Consider the following 21,349-nt stretch of genomic DNA (forward strand, 5'->3'; position numbering starts at 1 on the left):
TTCTTGGCTAAGGCTGTTTCTGGCTGCCCTACTAGTGTTTCCGCCAATCAAGATGTGTCGACTTCGCTAAACTGAGGACTTGAACCAAGACCTGGACCAATCCGAAGTGCAGCTGAGTAGCCGGCCAATTCTGCCACATTTCGGCTCTGCCTTGTACAAATACACGATAGGGGAGTGCCATAATCGGTTGACAGATCATTCCACATTCCCACGATCATGGTACCGGCCAAGCTCAGACTATTTAGCTTCCGACCGCTATTCGAGCGGCAGAAGCGGCCGGCGCCATATGGCTGCCTCATCGTTTGTGACAACCTGCATCTCTCAAGTCAGTGCCACACCTCCGGCCTGGTTGTCGTCGCCGTCTGACCCAGTGTCCGCCATGAGATCATCCGCGTCGACTTCCACCACTGGGCCGGCATCATCCACAGGCTCGACCTCTGGACTGGAGCTATTTCGTCTCAGTCTCGCATCCACTGACTCCTCCAGGATGTCAATCAGGCTAGCGCCAGCGGCATCAGCGTTGGTGACCGTGGCCCCGTTCCCGCTCACTTCGCCATCTTTCCCATTACTCGGTGTTCCTTTCTCCTCCCGAGCGCCCGTCCATCCCTTGCTCATATTGACAAGCGGGGTGTCCTCATTGAACAGCCTCAACAGCATAGCTTTTCTGTCCTCCTTCGGCAGCATGAGGTTCAAGCTTTGAATGCTCTTCCATAATGGAAAGACCATCCTCTCCTTCAAGCCTTCTCCATCGGTCCCGTTCTCGTCGGTCTGGGTCGGTTCGATGATCAAAACACAACAGCCCATGCTCAGTTTCCTGACTTGCTCGCCTACTTCTCCCAGTTGCTCTCCTTCTTCACCGTTGAATTTGGGAAACATTTCAATCAGTAACTTTCTCAGTGTCTGCTTCTTCCTCAGCCTGACGACTCGTTCAGGCCCGACCCATGCCTCCAACAGTCGCAGTCCATCAGTCTGTATCCGCCAGGGACAAACTTCAGGAGAAGGGGCATCTTGCTTGACAAACATCTTAACACCGGCGTGCACGAATTTCAACCCCTTCCCTTCATTCTCCTGCAAGATCTCTTTTGAGAGTTCACTGGTGTAGTAGATGTTCTTTGTGGCTGTACCGTCAGGGTTTCGGACCATGAAGCGGGTAAGCGGGAAACGAGGCGAGAGATTGTAAAAGTCGCGGATTTGCTTTATTTCTGGGAGGGTCGAGGGAAGGTATTTGAAGGGCTCTTCGAACGGTTGATTGCGATTCTTTTTGTTCGGGTTGGAGGCAGGCTGTGTGAGCTTTGTAGGCTGCTGAGGGAGTAAACTGGTAGAGGAGGCTGCCGACGGGAGACTGGAGGGGGTGCTTTCAAGTTTCTCTTCACTTTTAACCCGCTTGAGCGGAGAAGTAATACCGTCCAGATCGCTGTCGTCCTCGCGCTTACGCTTCGTCAGCGTTTCAGAGTCCAAGTTCACAGTGTTGCTCTCGGCGCCGTTGCCGTTGGTGATGCCATTCCCACTCTCCACGTCAGCGCCAGAGGTGGCCTCAAGCTCAACCTTAGGAGCCTCTGGATTTTCGACCTTTGACGCAGTTGAATGCTTCTCCTCTGGTTTGGCTTTGATCTCTGATTTCTTTTCCAAGATGGCAATAAAGAAGGCTCCCGTGTCCTGTTGATGAGGATAGACGCGCATTGCTCGATCAAGAGGCAGGTCATTTTCAGGGGGAAACATGCCTTCTGACAGTTTGTTTAGAGCATCATCGGTGCCTTGTTCTTCCCTCTGCTGTAGCACAGAGGCATAATCTTTCCAGATCCGGCCAGCCTTGTCCATGACACTCCAGTCCTTAAGTGCAGGAGAGCGCTTCAAGCCGGGCAACAAGTCCTTCGTCTCGAGGATCTGGACCCATTGGGAACCACCACAGCGGCTGATAGCTTCTGCAAGTACAGCTTCGTCTTCGACCGGATTCATACTGCACGTCGAATATACCACTCGCCCCCCTACTTTCAGCATCTGGAGGGCTCTGATCAGAATCCGGACCTGGGTCGCGTGGAGACCGAGACCATTGCTAGGGGACCATTTCCCCCAGATCTCCATGTTCTTCCTCACTGTGCCATCGCCCGAGCACGGTACATCGGCCAGAATACGGTCGAACTTAAGATAGCGATTCGGTGCCGGCTTGCCCTCTGCCGCTGGTGGTGAAGCGATCTTGATGGACGGATATACTGTGGCATCATGATTCGTGACAATGATGTTGGGAGAGCTTAGACGCTTCATCTGGTGGACCAGCATATGTGCCCGCCGGTAATCAACATCGTTGGCAATGAGTAGACCTGTCGACCGACCATCGTCCGCAAAATCTTCGCCTGCTAGGCTATCCAGGTCCGCATCTGAAGCTACGCGCTTGCATCTTCCTTCCTCGCCGGCATGTATCATCTCGATCAACTGGGCGGATTTGCTGCCCGGCGCAGCACAAAGATCCAGCACCGACATTCCTGGTTTGAGGTCCATGACTAGCGGCGGAATCATGCTGACCACCTCTTGTCTGGTTATATTGCCCACATCGGTCTCGGCCACGAGGAATTTCTGGAAAGAGGCGAATGGCTTGAATCGGCGGATCACATTTTTCGGAGTGGTCATGAACCATGCCAGTTGCTCGGGGTACCATTCGACCGGTCGTGGGGCGTCAACATATTGGCCTTCGTATGTTATGGAGGTGATTTCGGGAATGTAGTAGTCTTTGAGCCGTTGTTGGACTGCAAGCGCATGCCTGAGATTATTAGCCCATAAACGCCTTCGGTGTTCGAATCGACCTACTCTCGCGAGCCGGTGAATCTGAAGCTGTTAGGGAGATCTTTCCTCATAGCCTCCCAAAAGTCTTTCTTCTCATCGTCTGGCAGTATGCCGAGCTGGTTGTAGTACTTTTCGAACCTTTCATTCTGTCGGGGGATATCCTGCTTGCTGGGGCGATAGTCGCGATTGTCGCGAGGACGAGGTGGTCCACCTCTGCCGCCACGGCCGCCACCCTGTACAATCGTTAGAAGCTGCGCCGAAAATGTCGTTTGCTAGACGTCTGCTTACCCTTCTACCGCCACCGCGCTTGCCCATTGTTGAGTTATGCGAGGTTGTCGAGGTGTATGTAGGAGTAGAGACCATGCTGCGGTGTGGGGAAATTTTCAGATGCGGTTTCACATGCGGGGAGGAGCGCCAAGCAAAGCGCCCATACGTACTGTGTAGACGTAGGCAGGCACGCAGGGAGATGCTGGAGTAGGTACCCAGGTAGGTACCGTAGATAGTCAGGTATATTAGCTGAGCTATGTACTTTTGTCTCGGTCCAGCGTACTCCAGCCACTCTCATCGGCCTTTTGCCGTCTTTGCGTGATGGACTTTCCACTCCGCGCGTGCAATCCTCATGAAGAGATCCTCGTCTTGAATCGGGATCCAACTGGTCAATACCTTCATCGCGTTCTCAAAGTCCGACTCCAACAGTATATCGCGCATGCCGTCAATCAAAGCCGCGCTCGCAGCGTGTAAAACATTCAAAGTCGTGCCGAAACTGGGTTCTACCGCCCCATCAGGCCCATCCTTGCTTCTGGAGGTCGTCGTCCCTCGACTCGGAGGCGGCACTGCGGCCACGGTAGCACCGTCGCCTAGCAACATAAAAACATCCCACACCCTCAACTGTGCCGGGAACGGCACAGTATAGTTGAAAAGCGTGAGATACCATCTCGTCCCATACGCCGTCGGCCCTATGCCCAAGCCTTCCAATTTCTTCGCCACCTCGCCCTCTCCAAGCCATCCTTTCTCAAAGTCATCAAGCGCGGACATCAGCCCGCCGAATCCAGACGCGTATAGTTGACCGAGACCGCGGAGTTCCCACATCCGGACGAGCATAACGAAGGCCTTTTCTTCGTCGTAGTACGCCAAGAGCGTGACGGCAAGAGCAGCCATGCCTTGAACATACCCCGTGGCTGGGACGTGGAGGGACATGGCGTGCAAGACGCGGAACAGGAGTCTCTGACCGCCCCGATACCGCCGCCGGAACATGATATGACTGGAGATAGTGCGCGGCACGTCGAGGTCAATCTGCACATCATCCGGCGAGGGCTGATCTTGGTACAGATGGAAGAAAGAGATCAACTTTTCATCACTGAGCTGGTTGTTCAGTTTTGATGCGGACGTGCTGAGGAAAGAGTGCCATGCCGTGGCGCGCCATTTGTCAGGAATGCCTTTCCACGTGCGCTCGATGAGTTTGGAGCTTGAGGTGTCGAACGTATATTCACTTTCTGAACCTGCTCCAACGAGGGGAAGGCCAGTCGTGGGATCCTTGGACGGCGGTTTCGCACGAGCCATACGCCGCCACTTCTCTTCACGCTCCAGTTCTTTCCGCCGGGCGCGCGCGTCCGAGATGTGCACGTGTCCGTTCTCTATTGTTTGTTCTGCTGAGGTGGGAAGCGTGAGCATGTCCATGGCCGAATCCATCAGACGGCGATTCCGTGAACCGGGGACAGGGATGCGGGATGGTGCTCGTCGGCGCGGTGTGCCGGCATATCCGCTTTGAGAACTCATGGGTCGAGGCGGCGTCGTCTCGGGCGTGCCTGTTTTATTGTGTAGGGACCGCATCGAGCCATGCGCACTGCTGGGTGAGCGCCGGAGCGTCCCTTTCCGTCGGGGTGTTTCACTGGCCATTTGTAGACTTGTGGTTGTGCGAGTGAGTCGTTGGGGTTTAGATTCATCGGCGCCGTCGGTAGCAGACGTCCTAGCAATAATAAAGCCATAACGGTCGATTTCTTGGGCGTCGACGTCTTTCCAGTCTTCCAGGCCTCCGGCTAGTTCATACTCCTCGCGCTCAAGCAGTGAATGTGACTGGGAGATTGAACCCGCCATGCTAGGTTGTCGCAAGCTGGCCATATCGTCCATGTCAGTGGTGGAGGTAGCTCGTGATAGGGACGGGATGCTGACACTTCGAGTATCGGCTCCCAGCGTCGACTGCCAACGCGCTCCCATCCGCACCGCCAGATTTGTGTTGGAGTCTGTCTCTTGCTGCGCATCTGTGCCTGCAGCGTAGAATGCCCGGACCTTCTCTGACAACATCTCTTCATCCGCCGAGAGCACCTTTACATTTGACCGGTCAATTAGAGTTCTTGGAGTTGGTGCCGCATTTGAGTCTGGCGCCGGGGTCAATCCCATGTTGCACTCCTCATCCACCCTCTCTTCGTCAATGATAGCAGCAAGATTAGGAGAGCTTTTACGATTCGACTGGTTCACCCTTCGGCCATCAATGAGCATGCTTCCCCGTTTCGAGAATTCAATGCTGTTCGTCGGCAGCAGCTCCTCACCAAATCCAGCCGTAGGGATACTGACATCAAACGACAGCCCCTTGACCGTGTCGGGTGTCTTTGCGCCAACGTCTTTCCCTAATGTAGCCCACTTCGATACGGACGGTTTCAGTGACAACCATCTCCTGTCTTCGCCAGTATTGTAGTTGCTGCCGCGATCGGCAAGGGAGGTCCGGGTGGCGGGCTCATCGAAACGGATCTGAGGAATGCTGACCGTGGCGGATGTAAGACTCGACAGGGTGGGGGTTCTTGTGTTCAGACTCAGAGTTGTGCTGGTCTGACTTTCTCTTGCGGAGATTGAATCTTGTCCTGCGGCTTGAGAGCGAGGAGCGTCTCCATCCTGTGGCAACGACGCGTGTGAGTTGTATCTCTTATTGGGGGAGTCCGACGCGGTATCCCTGGTCGGCGGAGAGGGCTGCGGCTTGTCGATTTCTCGAAGTAACGACGAGTTCGAGCGCGTGAATGGGATGGGAGGCTTGGATGCTCTAGTCTCGCTGTAAGGCAATCCTTGAAGACCGTGCCTGACGTCCGTAAGGGCAGCATTGGGCTCGTAATCGCCCATCACGGCACACGACCTGCCTTCACAGGGCAGACGGCGCACCGGTAAATCCTTGGTCTCCCGAAACTTAAGGGTCGCGCTGGCGGCATAGGCTCGGATTCAGGGACGCGTGATTGGGACGACGCTGAACAAGCACCAAACACGCGCCGTTCTTTTCTCCGTTGTCTTTCGCAGCAGCAACTCGTGAATACTCCGAAGAATCCAACGGAGAAACAATATTCTCTTTGCTCCTTTTTCGTTTATTTGTTGCGGTCAAAAAGGAGACCAGTCGACGTCATGGTCTACTCAAGCGAGACGAACTTGGTCAGGGTCGCCGGTTTGACAGGTCCCTATTCTCTGACTGACCTTTCCCGAAATTTCACTGGCATAGACGAGATGTCGCGCAGAAGCAGAACTGCGGAAGACTTGTGCCTTCTCCCGGACCGTGTCACACAGCAGCTACAAAGCTTCGAAACGCCTCCCACATTGGCAGCAGGGTCTAAACATACGCACTTTCTATACGTACTGCGCATGTGTAGTGTCATTGCGAGGCACTCTTTGACCATCATTAAATCCAGCAGTACTATGTAAATAGTGTGGCATTCCCCAGCTTTACAAGCAGCCGGTTGCCATCGCACATTTATCTGCTCGCATTACGCCGTATATCCTTCTGCTCTTCTCTTCCCTCCTTTTGCCAACATGGCGGCACCTACCGCGCTGTTCCATAAGTCGTCGAATGCGACATCGCAATTTGGCCCTGGCGGCCGTGGATCACCAGAATATTCCACTTGGAGCGACAAATGGCATACAGGCGCCTTTCAGGATGGCATATTGCTGGACAAGTGCTGCACGGAGAAAATGATCTCGCTGGTCACGATAAAGGTTGCAGGGGAAGCCATGAACAAAGGACAAGGGCCACTGCTCATGCTCGCGTGCCGCTGTCAGGTAGGTACATACCGACTCAACGTCTAACTGTCATCGTCAACTTTGGTGCGGCGGAAGCTGCCCGAAGACAGCATCGTCCCTTAGTAGGCTTGGAACGCTCTGACTGGCTGTCACCTCGGTACGGAGTAGGTTTCCAAGTTGTTGTCAAAAGTGTCAAGGTGGATGTAATTGCCTGTGTAGCTGATAACTGACAAGGCTGTGCGTGCTTGGCGTCTCCGATCTTATCTTATCGATTTCCCCTTCGGTTTCTCCGCAACTTTTTCTCGCGGCAACAAAACTTTGGACAACTCGAACATTGCAGCCCTGACGACCTCTACAGCGCTCAAAATGACGGTAGAAGATCAGACAAGCACCTTGCTTGCCACTCTGACCAACGCACTGGAGTCCGCGACCTCAGCATTCCCCGACACAGAGCGACAATTCCTCCCGCCCAGTGAAGGCATTTCTCTCCTCGACGTCAAGAACGACCTCCTACTCTCATACCTACAAAACCTCGCTTTCTTGGTGGTCCTTAAACTGCGCAATGGCTCTAGCAAGGGCTCAGGTTCTGACGATATTGCCTCGGACGTGGTGAAAAAGCTGGTCGAGTTAAGAATCTACCTGGAAAGAGGCGTCCGCCCGCTCGAAAGCAAGCTGAAATACCAGATTGACAAAGTGGTGCGGGCAGCGGAAGAAGCGGATCGGCGGACGACCCAAAAGGTGTTTGCGAAGCAAAACTCCAAGAAGCCTACAACGAAAGAGCTTGCGGGTGATGTATCGGACGACCTGGACTCGAACGAAGAATCAGACGAGGACGAGGACGACGATGCGCACGTGAAAGGCACGACGGATGCCGACTTCTCAGCGGCTCCGCGACCAGCTGCGCTTCTACAAAGTGCAGGCGCAGCGAGGAAAGAATCGGCAAACTCAAAATCACGGTCCACAGCGTCTGGCGCGTACAAACCACCACGTATCACACCCACGGCAATGCCTATACCAGCCACACAAAGAGACCGCGATGCTCCCGCCGCACGGAAACGCAAGTCGCAACTCCTAGACGAGTATATCGACGAAGAATTGTCGACAGCACCTCGCGCTCAGCCTTCCATTGGCTCTAACCACACGATCGTCAAACATGGTCGCGGCGCCATGTCCAACCGCGACCGGGAGAACGAACGGGAAAGAGCCGAATATGAGGAACGCAATTTCGTCCGACTTCCCGCGGAGAGCAAAGCCGAGAGAAGGAAGGCCAGACTTCGAGGTGAGGCCGACCACCGGGATCTGTTTGGTGGCGAGGACTGGACAGGTCTTGGTGGCCTTGGGGATCGGATCAACAGGACTGTGGCGGGACGGTCAAGAGAGGAGAAAGGAAGCTTGCTGGAACGGAGACAAAAGAGAGGACGGGACACGCAAGATGGACCGAGAGGAGATGGCGTGGGTATTGGTGAAAGTTTTGAGAAGAGAAGGAAAGTCATGCAGCAGAGGTTGAATAAGAAATCTAGAAGAACGGGCTGAGAGCGCATTCGTCGTTTGGAAGATGGCTAGAAGGGTGAAGACAGCGCAGTTCTTGAATGAGAGACGACTCGACAATGGTGTGCTATGGAAATCTTCCACAGCTGGATATCCACGCAGTCTCGTCATGGGCGTGTCATTGCACCGCCAACATGTTGACAAGCCTCCTGCAAAAGGTACTGTGCTCAGCATCTTCACAGGTGTGGGTCTTGAGGGGATCAAATGCCACACCAAACCAGCAAAGGCTGCATCCATCTCCAGCAAGCCCGACCTGTCCGATGCCCTATGTCGGCTGATATGCCCATCCACCTTGGGCTCTCCATAGCAATATGTCTGACCATCGAACGTCTGAACCACGGGACAAACCCGGCCTCACCGTGGTGTCAGACGGCGGCCAGTCCTAATGGTGCTTCATCGCCCGCTCACGGACTTTGCTTCTCCCACGTCGCGTAGCGCGAGGCAGACCTAGCCGAAAAGGAGAGATCAGTGATCAGCAACCCATGCACAATCGTCCTGAACGACAAGACTCTGTATGGGTATTTACACCCAAGCACATTCACCTGAAGTCACACAATGGATCCGTCCCAATATCAGTATCTACATCCACGTCTACATCTGACCCTCGCTGGCGTGGCAGCCGCTCGCCGATGGAGCACTCCATTGTGGTGCGAGAGCCGTGCATAGGCCGTATGACGCCGGAATACCGCCCCTCGGACGGTTCAGTAATCAACTCATTTCAGATGAATGTGGGGGTGAGTGTAACTCGTACGGGTACAGCATAAATGGAAGGGATGATCTCCCAATCTCACCGTCCTTCCATTCCACTTCCCATTGCCATTCGCATTGTCACTCCCACTGTCATTGCCGTGCTGTGTACCAGCAAGGCTTGCACCCGTCACCACACACACACACACACACACACACAGTCCCGTCAGGATTCATTCAATTCTGCTCAAAACCGTCAAGTACTGGTGCCACCACAGTCACAACTCCGTCTCGATCTGCTACCGTATCATGCCTCTCTGGCGAATCTTCTCCCACCCCAGCACGTTCTCGCCAACCCAAAGACAAGGCCTCGCCAAGGCGGTAACAGCGCTGTACGTCTCGCGCGGCCTCCCCGCATTCTACGTCAACGTGATATTCATCGACTTGCCCGACGCGGATGGCACCAATCCCTCATGCTTCGTGGGCGGTGAGCCACGGCCCAATTTCGTGAGGATCGTCGTCGAGCAGATTGCACGGACCATGGCGAGTAGTGAGACCGAGGAAGGCAAGGAAAGGCGGCGGAAGTGGATGGATATGATTAACGAGGTAAGTACGTTCTTCAGGCGTGGTGTGAGGCTTTCGGCGATGGAGGCTTAACGGGCGTGGATGGACGTTGTTTGGCTGGAACGAACCGGCTTTCTCGTCCACAAGGTCGAGCGGTTCGATGCGTCTGCTGACATTGTGTGCATAGACCTTGAAGCCGTATATCATCGACAAGGCCGAAATCGACTGGGAATTGCACATCTACGAGACCCCACGGGACCTCTGGAGAGTGCAAGGCATGGACCCGCCGCCAGCATTCTCCGGCGCAGAGAAGGAGTGGGTTGAGAAGAACAAGCCCATGCCGTATTGAGATTGAGAAGTCGTGACTTCGGGATCCATCTGCAGCGCAAGGGCAAAGATGGAGAGCTGTATGGGGGTGTGGTTGTTACCGTCCCTCACACAAGCTTTGGCGCAAAGTACCATAGTGCCGCAAGTCCGGAAAGAACAGTCACTCCAGCGACCTGTCGAGCCCATTGAGTGTTCCTCGAGACCTTTATTCTTGAAATGGTGTTTTGCTGTGTCGAACGCGCCATCCCGTTGCCTTTGATCTTCTCGGCCGTTTTTTGCTGCAACAGACCCGCCGTCTCCGTCCCATTACTCTCCTGAGCGGCGGCAAAATCTTGGTAATCCTGAATCAGTCTCTTCAGTCCCTGGATATCCTCTTCCAGGCTTTCCACACCGCCCTTGCCTTCCTGGATCTCCACGCTCTGCACGTTCCCAAAGAAGTCGACGACCCGCCTTTTGCGGCCTGCCTCCTCCCCACCAGGGAACAAGTCCCACCTGACGCCGGGTCGACTGTGAATCTTTCCCACATCATAGCTGTCAAACAGATCGCCCAGCGTCTTCTCGCTCGTCGGCCCCGTGACTTGCGTCTCCAAGAATTCCAGCACGTAGTACGTCCAGCGATCAATGACCGCGACCCCCACGTCATTGTCCGCGTGGTGCGAATATGAAGACTCGTCCTCTTCGCTGGAGCCCGTGGCGATCACCCCCGGCGCGTAAAATTGCCGATACAGCGTGTTGGCCTGGCAGGTATCGATCATGAACAACATCTCGTTGTACCGCTTTTTCTCCCTCATCTGGGAAAACGCATCGGCCAGATCCCAGCTCGAGATCTCCTCGCTGTCTTGAAACTTGAGGAACTCGCTCCCGCCGTGGCCGGTCATGTAAATCAAAATGTTACTTCCTTCGTCGGTCTGCAGTCGTTTGCTGGCGGGGACGCTCTCTTCCCAGCGGTCGGTGAGTAAGCGGATAAAGTTCTCCACCGTGACTTCGTAGCCGCGGTAGTCGACCTCGACGTTCTCGCCGTAGAGATCCATGCGTCGATCGGCGTTGGAGTAGACGGTGCCGGAGAATGCGTTTCGCGGGTTACACGCCATATCGTCGGGCAGGAGGAGAAGGATCTGCGAATCCGGGATGCCAAGCCGCTTGACGGTGCGGTAGAGGGACAGCGTGTTCGCGAGGTGACGGTAATTGAACCAGAACCGCGAGGTCGAGACGAGGACGGCCCAGTTGGACGTGTGGGCGGCGAGAGTCGCCGTCAGAAGGGCGAAGACCGCCCATATTGAGAGGGGGAGCCTCATCTTGAATGTGAGGTGTTCTATTTTGAGATTTCAGAGGAAGAAACTCCCAGTCAAGGGGCAATGAATGAAGATACAGCCATCCTCGCAACAGTCCGTCGATGTTGTCTGTGTGGATTGGCAATGAGTTGGTAAGCATGAAGAAGGTCAACGAGGGATGCGCGCAGCCTGATGTCGGATATCGGAGAATACTTGGTCCGACAGCCCCTGAGTATCCGATTTCACTTTTCCACTTGTCCTCAGCCTTGGGGAACTACCTTGGTAGCTTCGTCCTCACATTCCACGTACATAGTTCACCTTGGAAGTCTTAGATTGCCCAAGTAGAAATTGCTACTTGGGCTACGGCAGCTTCGAAGATGGAAGTACACTGGACGTCAATACCACGTGTAGAAAATTCGTGGACTTCTCCATCCAGTCAGACCTCAGCTGGTGATGAACCATAGCCTCAGCATATTCTTTAAGCCCGTAGAACCCCAGATTCACGATGACCTCCAGTGTTGACAGTGAAATACTACCACGAGGATGGGACCGAAGGAAGTGTCCATCCTGGCCCAAAAAGAATTTGGTCTTCGTGTTTCCCCCAGAGGCCAAATCAACATTGACGTGTAAGTGCAGTATCCGCAAACTCTTGAACGCCATGGAGAAGCTGCCAACCGCGACATTGCCAGGAAGAGCATTCTTCGGAACCTTGACGATGCGGCGGCCGGCGGGATCAATCATGGCCGCACTAGGCCGAAGTGTACCTGATCTTCCGGCAAGACGGAGAATGTTTGCAGAGGAGAGGCGTCACGAAGGCCTTCAAAAGTGATTCCACTGTTACTGATCGTCAGGGTGAAGGTCCGTCGCGCGTACAATGTCCTCGCTTGGCTGCTGAATCGTTGGCAGGTGTCTGCAAATTTGGCAAGGCTATTTTTGGATTTGGTCCTCGCTCTGCCTGGCTGTGTCAGGACTAGGAAATACATGCGATCAGTACCGTCAGGAACCACATTTCCAAACCGTTCAAGCAAACTGAACTGCCCGCCGGTGCAGAACTCGTTTCCCGCAATGACACCCAAACTGTCCCAGCCCTTGATTCTCAATGCCCTTCTTATGCCTCTGATTTCGGACTTCCTGAATGGCTTCGGGTGTGATTGGTGTACAAAGAGATACTCGCAGATTCGATCAATCACTTCGTTCGGCAAATCTGTGGGTTGTGTAGGACGATCAGCTTGAGCATTGGGCCGATTGGCATCCATATTTGCGTATAGATGGGTGACCTGTAAAGCTGGGGTCGTGAGACAGGAGTGTCCTTAGCGGCCTAGCTGATGATATTTCCACGATGTTGCAGTCGAGGTCGAAACTGCCCGAGAAGCAGAGAACCTAAAATAATCATTCGAAGCGAAGGACAAGTGAGGCAGGGGCAAAGGCACGGACAAAGGCAGAGGCGATAACTTCCAATGAAGAGAAAGTGAGGAACCAAGACAATTGGGACAGGCACCTCTGCTTCAACGTTGAAGTGACAAAATAGGTGGGTGCTCTTCATGGTTTACAGTACCAGAACGAGGTATCTTCCAACGGGCACACCATGGTGTTAACCATTTGCATTCTTCGCATCAACTGTGGTGTAGACGCAAGTCGCAGCCTTACAGTCAAAGATCTGATGCTCAATAATTGATCAGAAGCCGTTGGCTTTGTTAGTGTCCCGCTAGCGAGACAAGGAAGAGGAGCATCACGATAAAAGCTAAGAGAGCTGCAATGCTTTCATTTCATTGTCGAGGACATGGCTGTGGGAACTGAAGAGAGAATGAAGAGAGGTAGTGAGTGATAAAGGGCTCGAAGAATGCCAAAGGCCACCAGTCCAGGTCGGGCCTAGCGCCTCCACGTGATAGGCCTCTATCTGGAGCAAAGCGGCAGGAACACTCCGTCCTCAACTGTGCGCATTCGAAGGTGGCGGCTCATTTCAAGGCCTGTTGTGCACCCGACTCTCAAATCCTATTGTCAGAACGCGGTAGCGTATGGACTCGGGAGTACGGGGACCATGGGCAGAGAAGAAGAGGATAGTGCCGATTTCTCGACGCAGGTACTGGTAGCTCAGCGAAGACGCGTAGCATCTGCGGAAGGACGAGGATGTCAACAGCGCCCTCGAGAGATGAACAACTTTTCTTTCGACGTCAGGGTATCTGTAACAGAGTAAACCCAACATGTAGACGTCCGCACATAGAGCATGTGATTTACAGGTTATGAGCTCCTCTGGTCTCCCAGTGGCCGCTCCACAGAGCCGACGAGACAAGTGAGACGCTCATCATAATTCGATCCTGCTCCAAGGTAAGCCCGTTCCCGAGCGCAGTCATACAGTCATTAAAATTCCGTGATTATGGCTCTGCTGCCAACTAGCAGACTACCGAGCAACATACCGTGTATTCAGGATCGAGCCTGAAAGCCCAGGTGCCGAGGAGCCGTGCCCTGAGCCGCGACACCGACCCGGCTTCTTTCTTGTCCATCAAGCTCCAGCGGAGATGGCGGTTGGGGTGGATGATGAATTTCAATCACCCGGCTCCTGGGAACCTCTGCGGCATCCACGGCACCTTCATCGAAGCCTTTCGTGTCCAGTTCGTACCTCGGAGGAGGGTCGCCGGTCTGTCCTCCCGTGAGATCGGCAAGTCTGCGACGGCGTTTGATCCGGATGTATAGTGCAGCGACAAGTGTGCCGCCAAGAAGGATTGCGCCGACGGCAATACCAATACCCGCAGCTGCAGCTGTGCTCAGACCTCGAGCGCCACCACCGTGATTCGATATGGGAGTTGATAGAGGTGGTTGGCCTGTTGTATTGGGACTCAGAGGGCTAAAAACTTGGGTTAGTCGCCGGCGTCGAGGTGTGCAGCTGTCCGCCTACCTATCAAGTATCTGTAACACCCCATTCGAAGTCAGGTAGTCTTTCGTCGTAATAAGTGATGCATCGACGTAGAACTGTCCATTTTGCTCGATCATCGTGGCGGATAGGCCATCCAAGGTTGGAATCTTTGTGTTGTTTTGGAAGCCCGAGGAGTAAAGGACTGGGCCTTGAGATATGCTGTATCGCAAGATGGACAGGAGATCCGTGCTCGAGAGTCCGTCCCATCCTGTAAAACTGGCCGAGAACTGAGCTGAATTCGGACCGAAGATTGTCAGATCTGCCAGCGAATTCACTATCGTCGCGGCCGGAGAGCTTGGTGTTAGAAATCCACCCTTGTTGAGTAGCGCGACCAGGTCTGTCAATCCGGCTTTGGTGATGGTCGCAGGGAAGGAGATTGGAATAGTCAGAACAGAGTCTACAATGTGGATTAGACCTCCAAGGTAGAAGATGTCCTGTCTTCCGTTAGTCTCATATTCGACATGATCGAGCTGCGGCGACACTCACAGCTTCGATCACGTGCGATACGGCCTTCACTCCGCTCACCACCGCCGAGCGGTTATCCAACGACGTGATCTCCACTACTTGGCCGCCCGTGACATTGGTATAGTCGGGGTTCGTCAATAGTGTTGGTACGAACAGTGGCTGTAAGCCGAACGTGGCCGACGGGTGTGTTCCATTCGCGATGTGGTATTCCAGCAGCGCTCGCACTGCGTCTGTGTCGTTGCTCAAGTCCGGGTTCTCATTTCCAAAGGCAGCAAGAGCTTTGTCATTAGGGATGAGGACTAGATTGAGATCAGCCCGGCCGTCAGGTGGAAGATAGATCAACATACCACTGAAAGTTCCTTGGTTCAGGAGGTCAACAAGGTCGTCGAACTGCTCAAGCAGCGTAATAAATGTTGAAATGTCATTCTGCTGCTTTAAGATGGTGAGGATGTCTTGGTCCGCCGCAAAGCAACACGCAATAACGTTGAAGGTGGCAAATATCGTGCTGTACAGCTTCATCGTGTATACTTGCGGAGCATCAGAAGATCAAGAAGCATGACTGTACCATTCGCTGATGGATATATCGAGCAGTGGGCCCGGATAAGAATGGAAACCCGTTGTTATCTACACAGTAATGGGAATGACGAGGAGACGAGTCCCACGCATCCACGAGGGGATCCATGCTGGTTCATGTTGCAGGTGAGACTCTTGGGAGGCCTTCTTCAGGAGGCATTCGCTGCACTTTCAGGACCAAGACGCTGCAGGAATGGTCCCAATGCAGTAAGATGTCATGTCGGGGACAGGGATGCCCTCTTCGGTTCCAAACATCGAACAGCGGCGCAGAAGTGGTTGCCGTGCCGGCAAGAGGTATCCGTCGCGAGGCCTGCAGGAGAACTGGGGCGATCGAGCAAGGCTTGAAGACTTTCAACACTGGAAAAGCTGGAGAGTGACGGCAGCGAAGGTGATGAGACAGCCAACAGGGTTGCGGTTCCTGTTCAAGACGAAAATCCCCGGCGCAGGCCGCAGCTGTTCCCCTAGTGGTGTTTCAGACGCTGGCTACACCCCGGAAGGGGAAAGCGCCTTTTCTGCAAGGCACACGCGCCCACTGACTGGAGGACACGAGCGCCGTTAGCCCGTTAGCGCTCATTTTCGCCGTGGACGCCTAAAGACACCACAGCAAGCAGTCAACGTCGTGCTGCCCAAGGAAGTCTATGAGAGAGACAAGGAATGGTGTTTATCCTTCGCTCGTGTACTAGGCCAGGGCAAACTGCCCAGACATAGACATACCTATGCATGTTATCTTTTGCGAGCACGGACGGACGTACACAACTTGGGGGGGAGTCGACAAGCTGGGAAAAGCACACCGGATCTTTTCCAAAGGGTTGACTTGGTTTTCGCGCTGGCCTAAGGGATTTCCGAGCACAAAGAACTTCGATTTCTTTCAGGTCTAACCGAGGAATGGCAGTTTCTTGTTCTAGAGAGATGAATAAGGGCACAAGTTCTCACATCGACTTCGTATGCTCTTATTTTTGCCTAGAAGTGTGCCACTGGTGTGTTGGGAGTCAACCACCCACGCCACCATACCATCGGACACCCAGCAGTAATATCGCAAGGTTCAACGACACTGCTTCCGTGGCTTGTTCTTCAAACAATCGATGCCGTGTAATTCTGGTAACATCTAGACGATCACCACGATCCACGGCGGTCGGATCCACGCAGGGTTCTCTGACCTGAACCATAAAACCATCATCAGAACACACGGATCTTCCAGCCTTATCAGCTCTAGTTCAGTGGCAAGTACACAGTAGTATATCCTCTTGGAGATACATCTCCTTGCAGACTGCGGCCGGGCGTGCGCACCAACCAAGGCTCATCGGCACGTCAATCTCGACGCGATCAACCTCAATTCATCAGGCTCTTGAGGGCGGCTCCTTCTTCGTTCCGCATAGCAGTTGACCCCGTCCATATCCATGAGGAGGAGGACCATCGCCGTTCATACGGACTACCGGAGACGGACTACTGTGTACAGGCTTCCGGACACATTCCCATCGGAGTGGGTAGATATGCCACAGACTGTCAGAAACGGCCCCCAAGGTATAACACCACCCACATCCTCGCTTCCAGTGAGGATTCCTCTTACGGTCCCGACTGCTTTCGGCCTCGTCCTAATTTCTGCTGCTGTTCAGTGTCAACATACTCCGTACTAGGTGGTACATCGATTCATTGAACTAAAAAAACCAAACCCCTTGCCACGTACCGCTATGAGACCGAATGCGGATGCCATTGCCAATGTCAATGCCAATGCGGGCGCCACTGCTCGTGATATAACATGTGTACTTCGTACGCTCCGCCCCACTCATGCTTCTTGTGCTCCCTCGCCCATGCTCGCGCAGACTTATATGAGTAGTTCTTCTCGAACACATGCGCAATATTGGTGCGTCATGCAGGACACCAGACACGCACACCCACATCGTGCGATAACCTCATGCTTCACCAACACTCATGACTTTCATTCTGTGCCGGCAAACGGTCCACGCACCAAATCTACCGCCCAACAACAGCCTTCAGACTCAACCCCTCCAAAAACCCAGCCAGATCCTCCTTCTTGACCTCGACGATACAGTGATCGAAACTATCGATCCTGACCCTGGCGTTCGTCTCCTCCACGACCTCCTGGAACGCAATGCCAAACCGATTGTGGCCGTATCCTCTCTTGCGTCTCTTTTCCAACTCCGCCTCATCGACCTCATCATCCTCGGACTCGGACTCGGGTTCTGATTCAGATTCCGTGTCTTCGTCTTCGGCGTCAGACTCCTCGCCAAGTAATTCTCGTTGGGCTTTGCGGGCGGCCCGTTTCTCCTCTCTCACCTTCTTCTTCTTCTCCCTCTCTTCCTCCCGTCTTTTCCGCTTTTGCTCCCGCTCCTTCCGCCCTTCGATATCCTCCCCTCCACCAATGCCACCTCCTGTGCCCACAACCACGTACGTGCCTCTCTCTTCATCCAAAGCCGCAAGCACTAACGGCGTCGGCAATGATCCATCCCACCCACCCGACTTTTCTCTTTCTTGCACCGCAATCGCCTCGCCCACCCACAACGCCAATTTGACCAACGCACCGGGACTCCCGGCGAAAAGCGGCAGATCCGGTCCTTCTTTGACCACACCCATTCTGAATGCACGAAGATGGCGAATCTGGTGTTTCTGTAGTAGAGAGGAGCCAGTCCGCAGGATCGAGCGAAGGAGATGTTGTGCAGAGGAAATCGCGTCGAGGAGTTTGCTGGGGGAAGTAGGATTGAGGGCATCATATGCGGCAAAGAAGCGTGGAAGCAGAAGGGTGGAACGGTCGGGAACGTCTTCTTTGGTAGAGAGTTTGGAAGCTTGCGACTGTGATTGCGTGTATGACGCCGTGTTGGACGAGCCTGAGGACGTCGAGGTTGGGCCAACGTCGAGAATTGCACCCAATATAACGCCTACATCCACGGCTGAGAGCTGAGCCTTCCAGCCCCATGAGCGGATGAAGCCCCAGCCCTCTTGCTCGTAAGAAGCTCTCCCGGTGCCGGATGGTACGAGGTCGTCGAGTCCATAAACGCCTGCGTATTTCAACAGGCGGTCGCGAAGGGTCTTCTTCAATTCCATGTCCATGTGAGTGTACGTTTGCTTGCACTGCGTCAAGGAAACGCCCATCTTGGCGAGGAGTTTGTGGAGTCGTTTGGTGCCTGATTCGTTCCACACATGCAGGCGCGCGGCGAGGTAGGATGAATGCAGCATGCTATCGTATAGGGACCAATGCCTGAGGAGGAGGAAACGTGGATCTGGCGTCAAGCGAATGGTTGTATCACTGGGTGAGCTTGTGCCTGTTGTGGGGGATATCATCGGCGACTGGTCTGCGGGTGGAGGATTAAGACGTCTTACTTCATCACGGAGGAGGGCGTAGGTTTGGGATGAGCGCGTCATGCGCCAGCCGCGGTGTTGTTGGGTGGTCAGGGCTGTGCTTCGTGATACGGAGGTGCCCAAACCAGTTGATGTATGGCCCGAGAGTTCGAGGGATGTCACCCCAATTATTGCTAGCCAGAGGATGTCGTTGTCTTCACGACCGAGGTCCGTGGCGAGGGAGTATGCCAACGTCGAGACAGGCTCCGAATAGGAAGTACCTAGACTGTTGTATTGCCGAAGGACTGATTCATGCTCTTCCCGCAACCTTCGTAGTCGTTGTCGAAGCTGTTTGGCTGTTTGTTGTTTCGGAGACTGTGGTTTCGAGGATGGGGAGGTCGGTTGAGAGGAGGATGGAGTCTTGCTTCTGCTTCTGCTCCGGGAGGTCGCAATTGAGGAGCCGGAGTTGCTTCTTCGCCTTTGACGGGGGCGTTCATCGTCATCTTCGGTGTCTTCATTCTCGTCGTCTCGATCGGTCCACGATTTTCGCTTCTTAGATTGCGAGCTACGTTCTGTGTCTCGTCCGTCATCGTCCTGGTCATCCTCATCGTCCGCCTCGTCATCAACTTCAGGCATCTCTGCCAATGCACAATACGCATCTCTTTCGGTGTTGAGGTCACTGGCGATATCTCCATCGTCGAAGACAATTATCCCTCCCTTGCCGGATCTATATGATTTCTGGAGGCATCCTTTCTCCACGCCACGAGCGCGTGGTCTCGAACCGTTGACCACATCTTCCAGAGGCGCTTCGATGGGGATGCCACCAAACACATTGTCCAGGTTGTACGGTCTCCTCGCGTCAAGGACCCATACTTCGACACCGCACATTGTTTCGTTTAGATCTTCATCTTCCAGGCCCAGAACAGCGCCCAGATCCACCAGGCCGCCGACACCCAGACATATGACAAGACCGCCACTACCTCCTTCAGTAGTTTTCATGGGTCGTACGAGGGTTTCACCGGCCTTGGCCAGATCTGCATAGCCAGATACGGGCTGGATCTTGTGTTGAACGAAGTCGCGCCGTAGAAGGGCAGTAATGATGCGGCACGCGCATAATGAGTCGGGCTCGAGAGCAACAAGCAGCAGAACTGCAGGCGAGTGCGCGTGATGTGAGCGAACGAGGTTTGTATAGAGATGTGAGATTAGGTCTCGTGGCAGGTACATGGCGGATTGGTTGAGGTTGCGAACGGTAGCAGTGTTGGCGTGGTTCTATTCGAGTTCATGGCAATCGTAGCTGAGCACGCTATGGCTGAGATACTTCTTGACTGAGTCGGTCAGAAGTTCATGTGGGTTTCAATTGTCGGCATCTATGCAGGACAATTGCTGAGGGCGGCGCCAGGTACAAAGCAACCCGCGAAGCCAGTCGCGTTACGGGACGCGTTGTTGCCAAATACGTCATACGTCATCCACTCTAGGTGCTAGCCGCATGCTAGTCCCGCCAGTAGGCTACTGTACACAGCAGATCTCATCGATCGAGACGCAAGCGTTCACATCTATGTTAACGCCGCTTGAAATGAAGAAATACCTGTAACCAATGCTAAATAATACGCTCAATGAGCAAGGTTAGAACAAGACAAAGTATCACCCCCCCTCCCCCCTCACGCCCTTCATTGCGATTGCCCCAAACCTGACCGAAGCAGAATCTCCCGCACTACCACCTGCGATATGCCGTGATGTCCCAGCCCAGTCGGATGAAATACCCTCCACTTCCTCATCTCCGGCCACTCAGGGACAGTCTCTGGATCAGGCATCTCCATCTCTCCCAGAAGCTTTTGTGACCGTCCACTTGGCGATCCAGACAAGACAACAAGTGGTGGAGGGATGTTAAAGAACCATGTATCAGCCCTATCCAGATCTGGCTCCTTGACGTCTTGTTCACAGAATCTGTGTCCCTCGAAGGCCTGATCAATGTCGACATACACGGCGCCATGGAGCAACGCTGTGGCTTTGATCACATCGTTCAGCATCATCACCAGCTGATTGAGATGCCTCCGCTTCGCCTTTGTCAGGTAATCCAGTGGCCTCGTTTGGCTGAAAGTCGTGTTATCACAGTAATCGGTCCTCTCGTTAAAGAACCTGGCATATCCTGTGACAATGAACAGAGCTCCCGGTTGCAAATGCTGAACAGTTCCAGAGATGATGTTTTCGAGATTCTGCAGTGCGCTGGTCTCGATGATCTCTCTGGCTTTCACAATTTGAGCTTCACAGCCTATTGCTGGCGACCAATGATAGACGCATTCATTCAGGACCACGAAGAAGTTGACATCGTTGCCGCTGGCCGTCAATGTTACCAGTTCCGAGTCGACAATGTAAGGGACCTGGTCTCGCAGGATGACAGCGCTGGTCAGGCCTCCACAGGCAAGGTGCTTGAATTTGGTTCTGTCAATGTTGATCATGGAGTTGTTGGCTACCTGAATTGGATATGCATCAGAGTATCTTCCACAGCGAAAATCGGCATAAGGGGGCCAGCCGGGGACACCTGCTCCAGCTCCTGAAGCGTAGGAGTCCCCTATTGCTGCGTAGGATTGTGGCAAAGCATGCTTCTTAAGACTATGAACTGGGGTCGAGGACCCGCTCGGACATAGTATGGAGAGCACCAAGCCGAGAATGATAGCCGTTGCCATGATGAACAAATTACAAGCGGTATATAAACAAAACGCCCTTGGCGCATGCGATGACACACATCACCCAAAGTGCTGATATAGGAAGACAGTAGCAGAAAACGGTGAAGGAGCATGGGATGGAGGTAGACACTATGGCTGCCTGCCCTGTCCTAACGGCACATTCCCCGGACACGGCCTCTCATTGGTCAATTCGAGGTGACTGCATAAGACGGCCTGGGGGTCGTGTGGTCCGCAGCAGTTTCGGCGTATCCCTGGAC

At 53.9% G+C, this 21,349-nt stretch overlaps 8 protein-coding genes across 8 annotated transcripts; 2 read left to right on the forward strand and 6 right to left on the reverse strand.

Moving 5' to 3' along the window:
* Positions 1-321: 321 nt before the first annotated feature.
* Positions 322-3,093, reverse strand: A1O7_07848 (uncharacterized protein; the record flags this gene model as incomplete). The annotated part of the gene is made up of 3 exons (XM_007761844.1): positions 322-2,755; positions 2,803-3,011; positions 3,067-3,093. The coding sequence occupies 3 exons, from the start codon at positions 3,091-3,093 to the stop codon at positions 322-324; spliced, it is 2,670 nt and encodes an 889-aa protein (XP_007760034.1).
* Positions 3,094-3,339: 246 nt separating this feature from the next.
* Positions 3,340-5,886, reverse strand: A1O7_07849 (uncharacterized protein; the record flags this gene model as incomplete). The annotated part of the gene is made up of 1 exon (XM_007761845.1): positions 3,340-5,886. One exon carries the CDS (start codon positions 5,884-5,886, stop codon positions 3,340-3,342), a length of 2,547 nt encoding a protein of 848 aa, XP_007760035.1.
* Positions 5,887-7,134: 1,248 nt separating this feature from the next.
* A1O7_07850 (uncharacterized protein) lies at positions 7,135-8,301 on the forward strand (the record flags this gene model as incomplete). Its single annotated transcript, XM_007761846.1, has 1 exon — positions 7,135-8,301. One exon carries the CDS (start codon positions 7,135-7,137, stop codon positions 8,299-8,301), a length of 1,167 nt encoding a protein of 388 aa, XP_007760036.1.
* Positions 8,302-9,312: 1,011 nt separating this feature from the next.
* A1O7_07851 (uncharacterized protein) lies at positions 9,313-9,916 on the forward strand (the record flags this gene model as incomplete). The annotated part of the gene is made up of 2 exons (XM_007761847.1): positions 9,313-9,609; positions 9,755-9,916. 2 exons carry the CDS (start codon positions 9,313-9,315, stop codon positions 9,914-9,916), a joined length of 459 nt encoding a protein of 152 aa, XP_007760037.1.
* An 85-nt stretch (positions 9,917-10,001) lies between these two features.
* On the reverse strand, positions 10,002-11,189 carry A1O7_07852 (uncharacterized protein; the record flags this gene model as incomplete). Its single annotated transcript, XM_007761848.1, has 1 exon — positions 10,002-11,189. The coding sequence occupies one exon, from the start codon at positions 11,187-11,189 to the stop codon at positions 10,002-10,004; it is 1,188 nt and encodes a 395-aa protein (XP_007760038.1).
* A 2,397-nt stretch (positions 11,190-13,586) lies between these two features.
* On the reverse strand, positions 13,587-15,060 carry A1O7_07853 (uncharacterized protein; the record flags this gene model as incomplete). Its single annotated transcript, XM_007761849.1, has 3 exons — positions 13,587-14,007; positions 14,059-14,510; positions 14,563-15,060. The coding sequence occupies 3 exons, from the start codon at positions 15,058-15,060 to the stop codon at positions 13,587-13,589; spliced, it is 1,371 nt and encodes a 456-aa protein (XP_007760039.1).
* A 2,025-nt stretch (positions 15,061-17,085) lies between these two features.
* A1O7_07854 (cell division control protein 45) lies at positions 17,086-19,632 on the reverse strand (the record flags this gene model as incomplete). The annotated part of the gene is made up of 1 exon (XM_007761850.1): positions 17,086-19,632. One exon carries the CDS (start codon positions 19,630-19,632, stop codon positions 17,086-17,088), a length of 2,547 nt encoding a protein of 848 aa, XP_007760040.1.
* Positions 19,633-20,075: 443 nt separating this feature from the next.
* Positions 20,076-21,092, reverse strand: A1O7_07855 (uncharacterized protein; the record flags this gene model as incomplete). Its single annotated transcript, XM_007761851.1, has 1 exon — positions 20,076-21,092. The coding sequence occupies one exon, from the start codon at positions 21,090-21,092 to the stop codon at positions 20,076-20,078; it is 1,017 nt and encodes a 338-aa protein (XP_007760041.1).
* Positions 21,093-21,349: the final 257 nt, after the last annotated feature.

The sequence above is a fragment of the Cladophialophora yegresii genome (assembly GCF_000585515.1).
Source record: "Cladophialophora yegresii CBS 114405 chromosome Unknown aczIN-supercont1.5, whole genome shotgun sequence".
Lineage (NCBI taxonomy): Eukaryota > Fungi > Ascomycota > Eurotiomycetes > Chaetothyriales > Herpotrichiellaceae > Cladophialophora > Cladophialophora yegresii.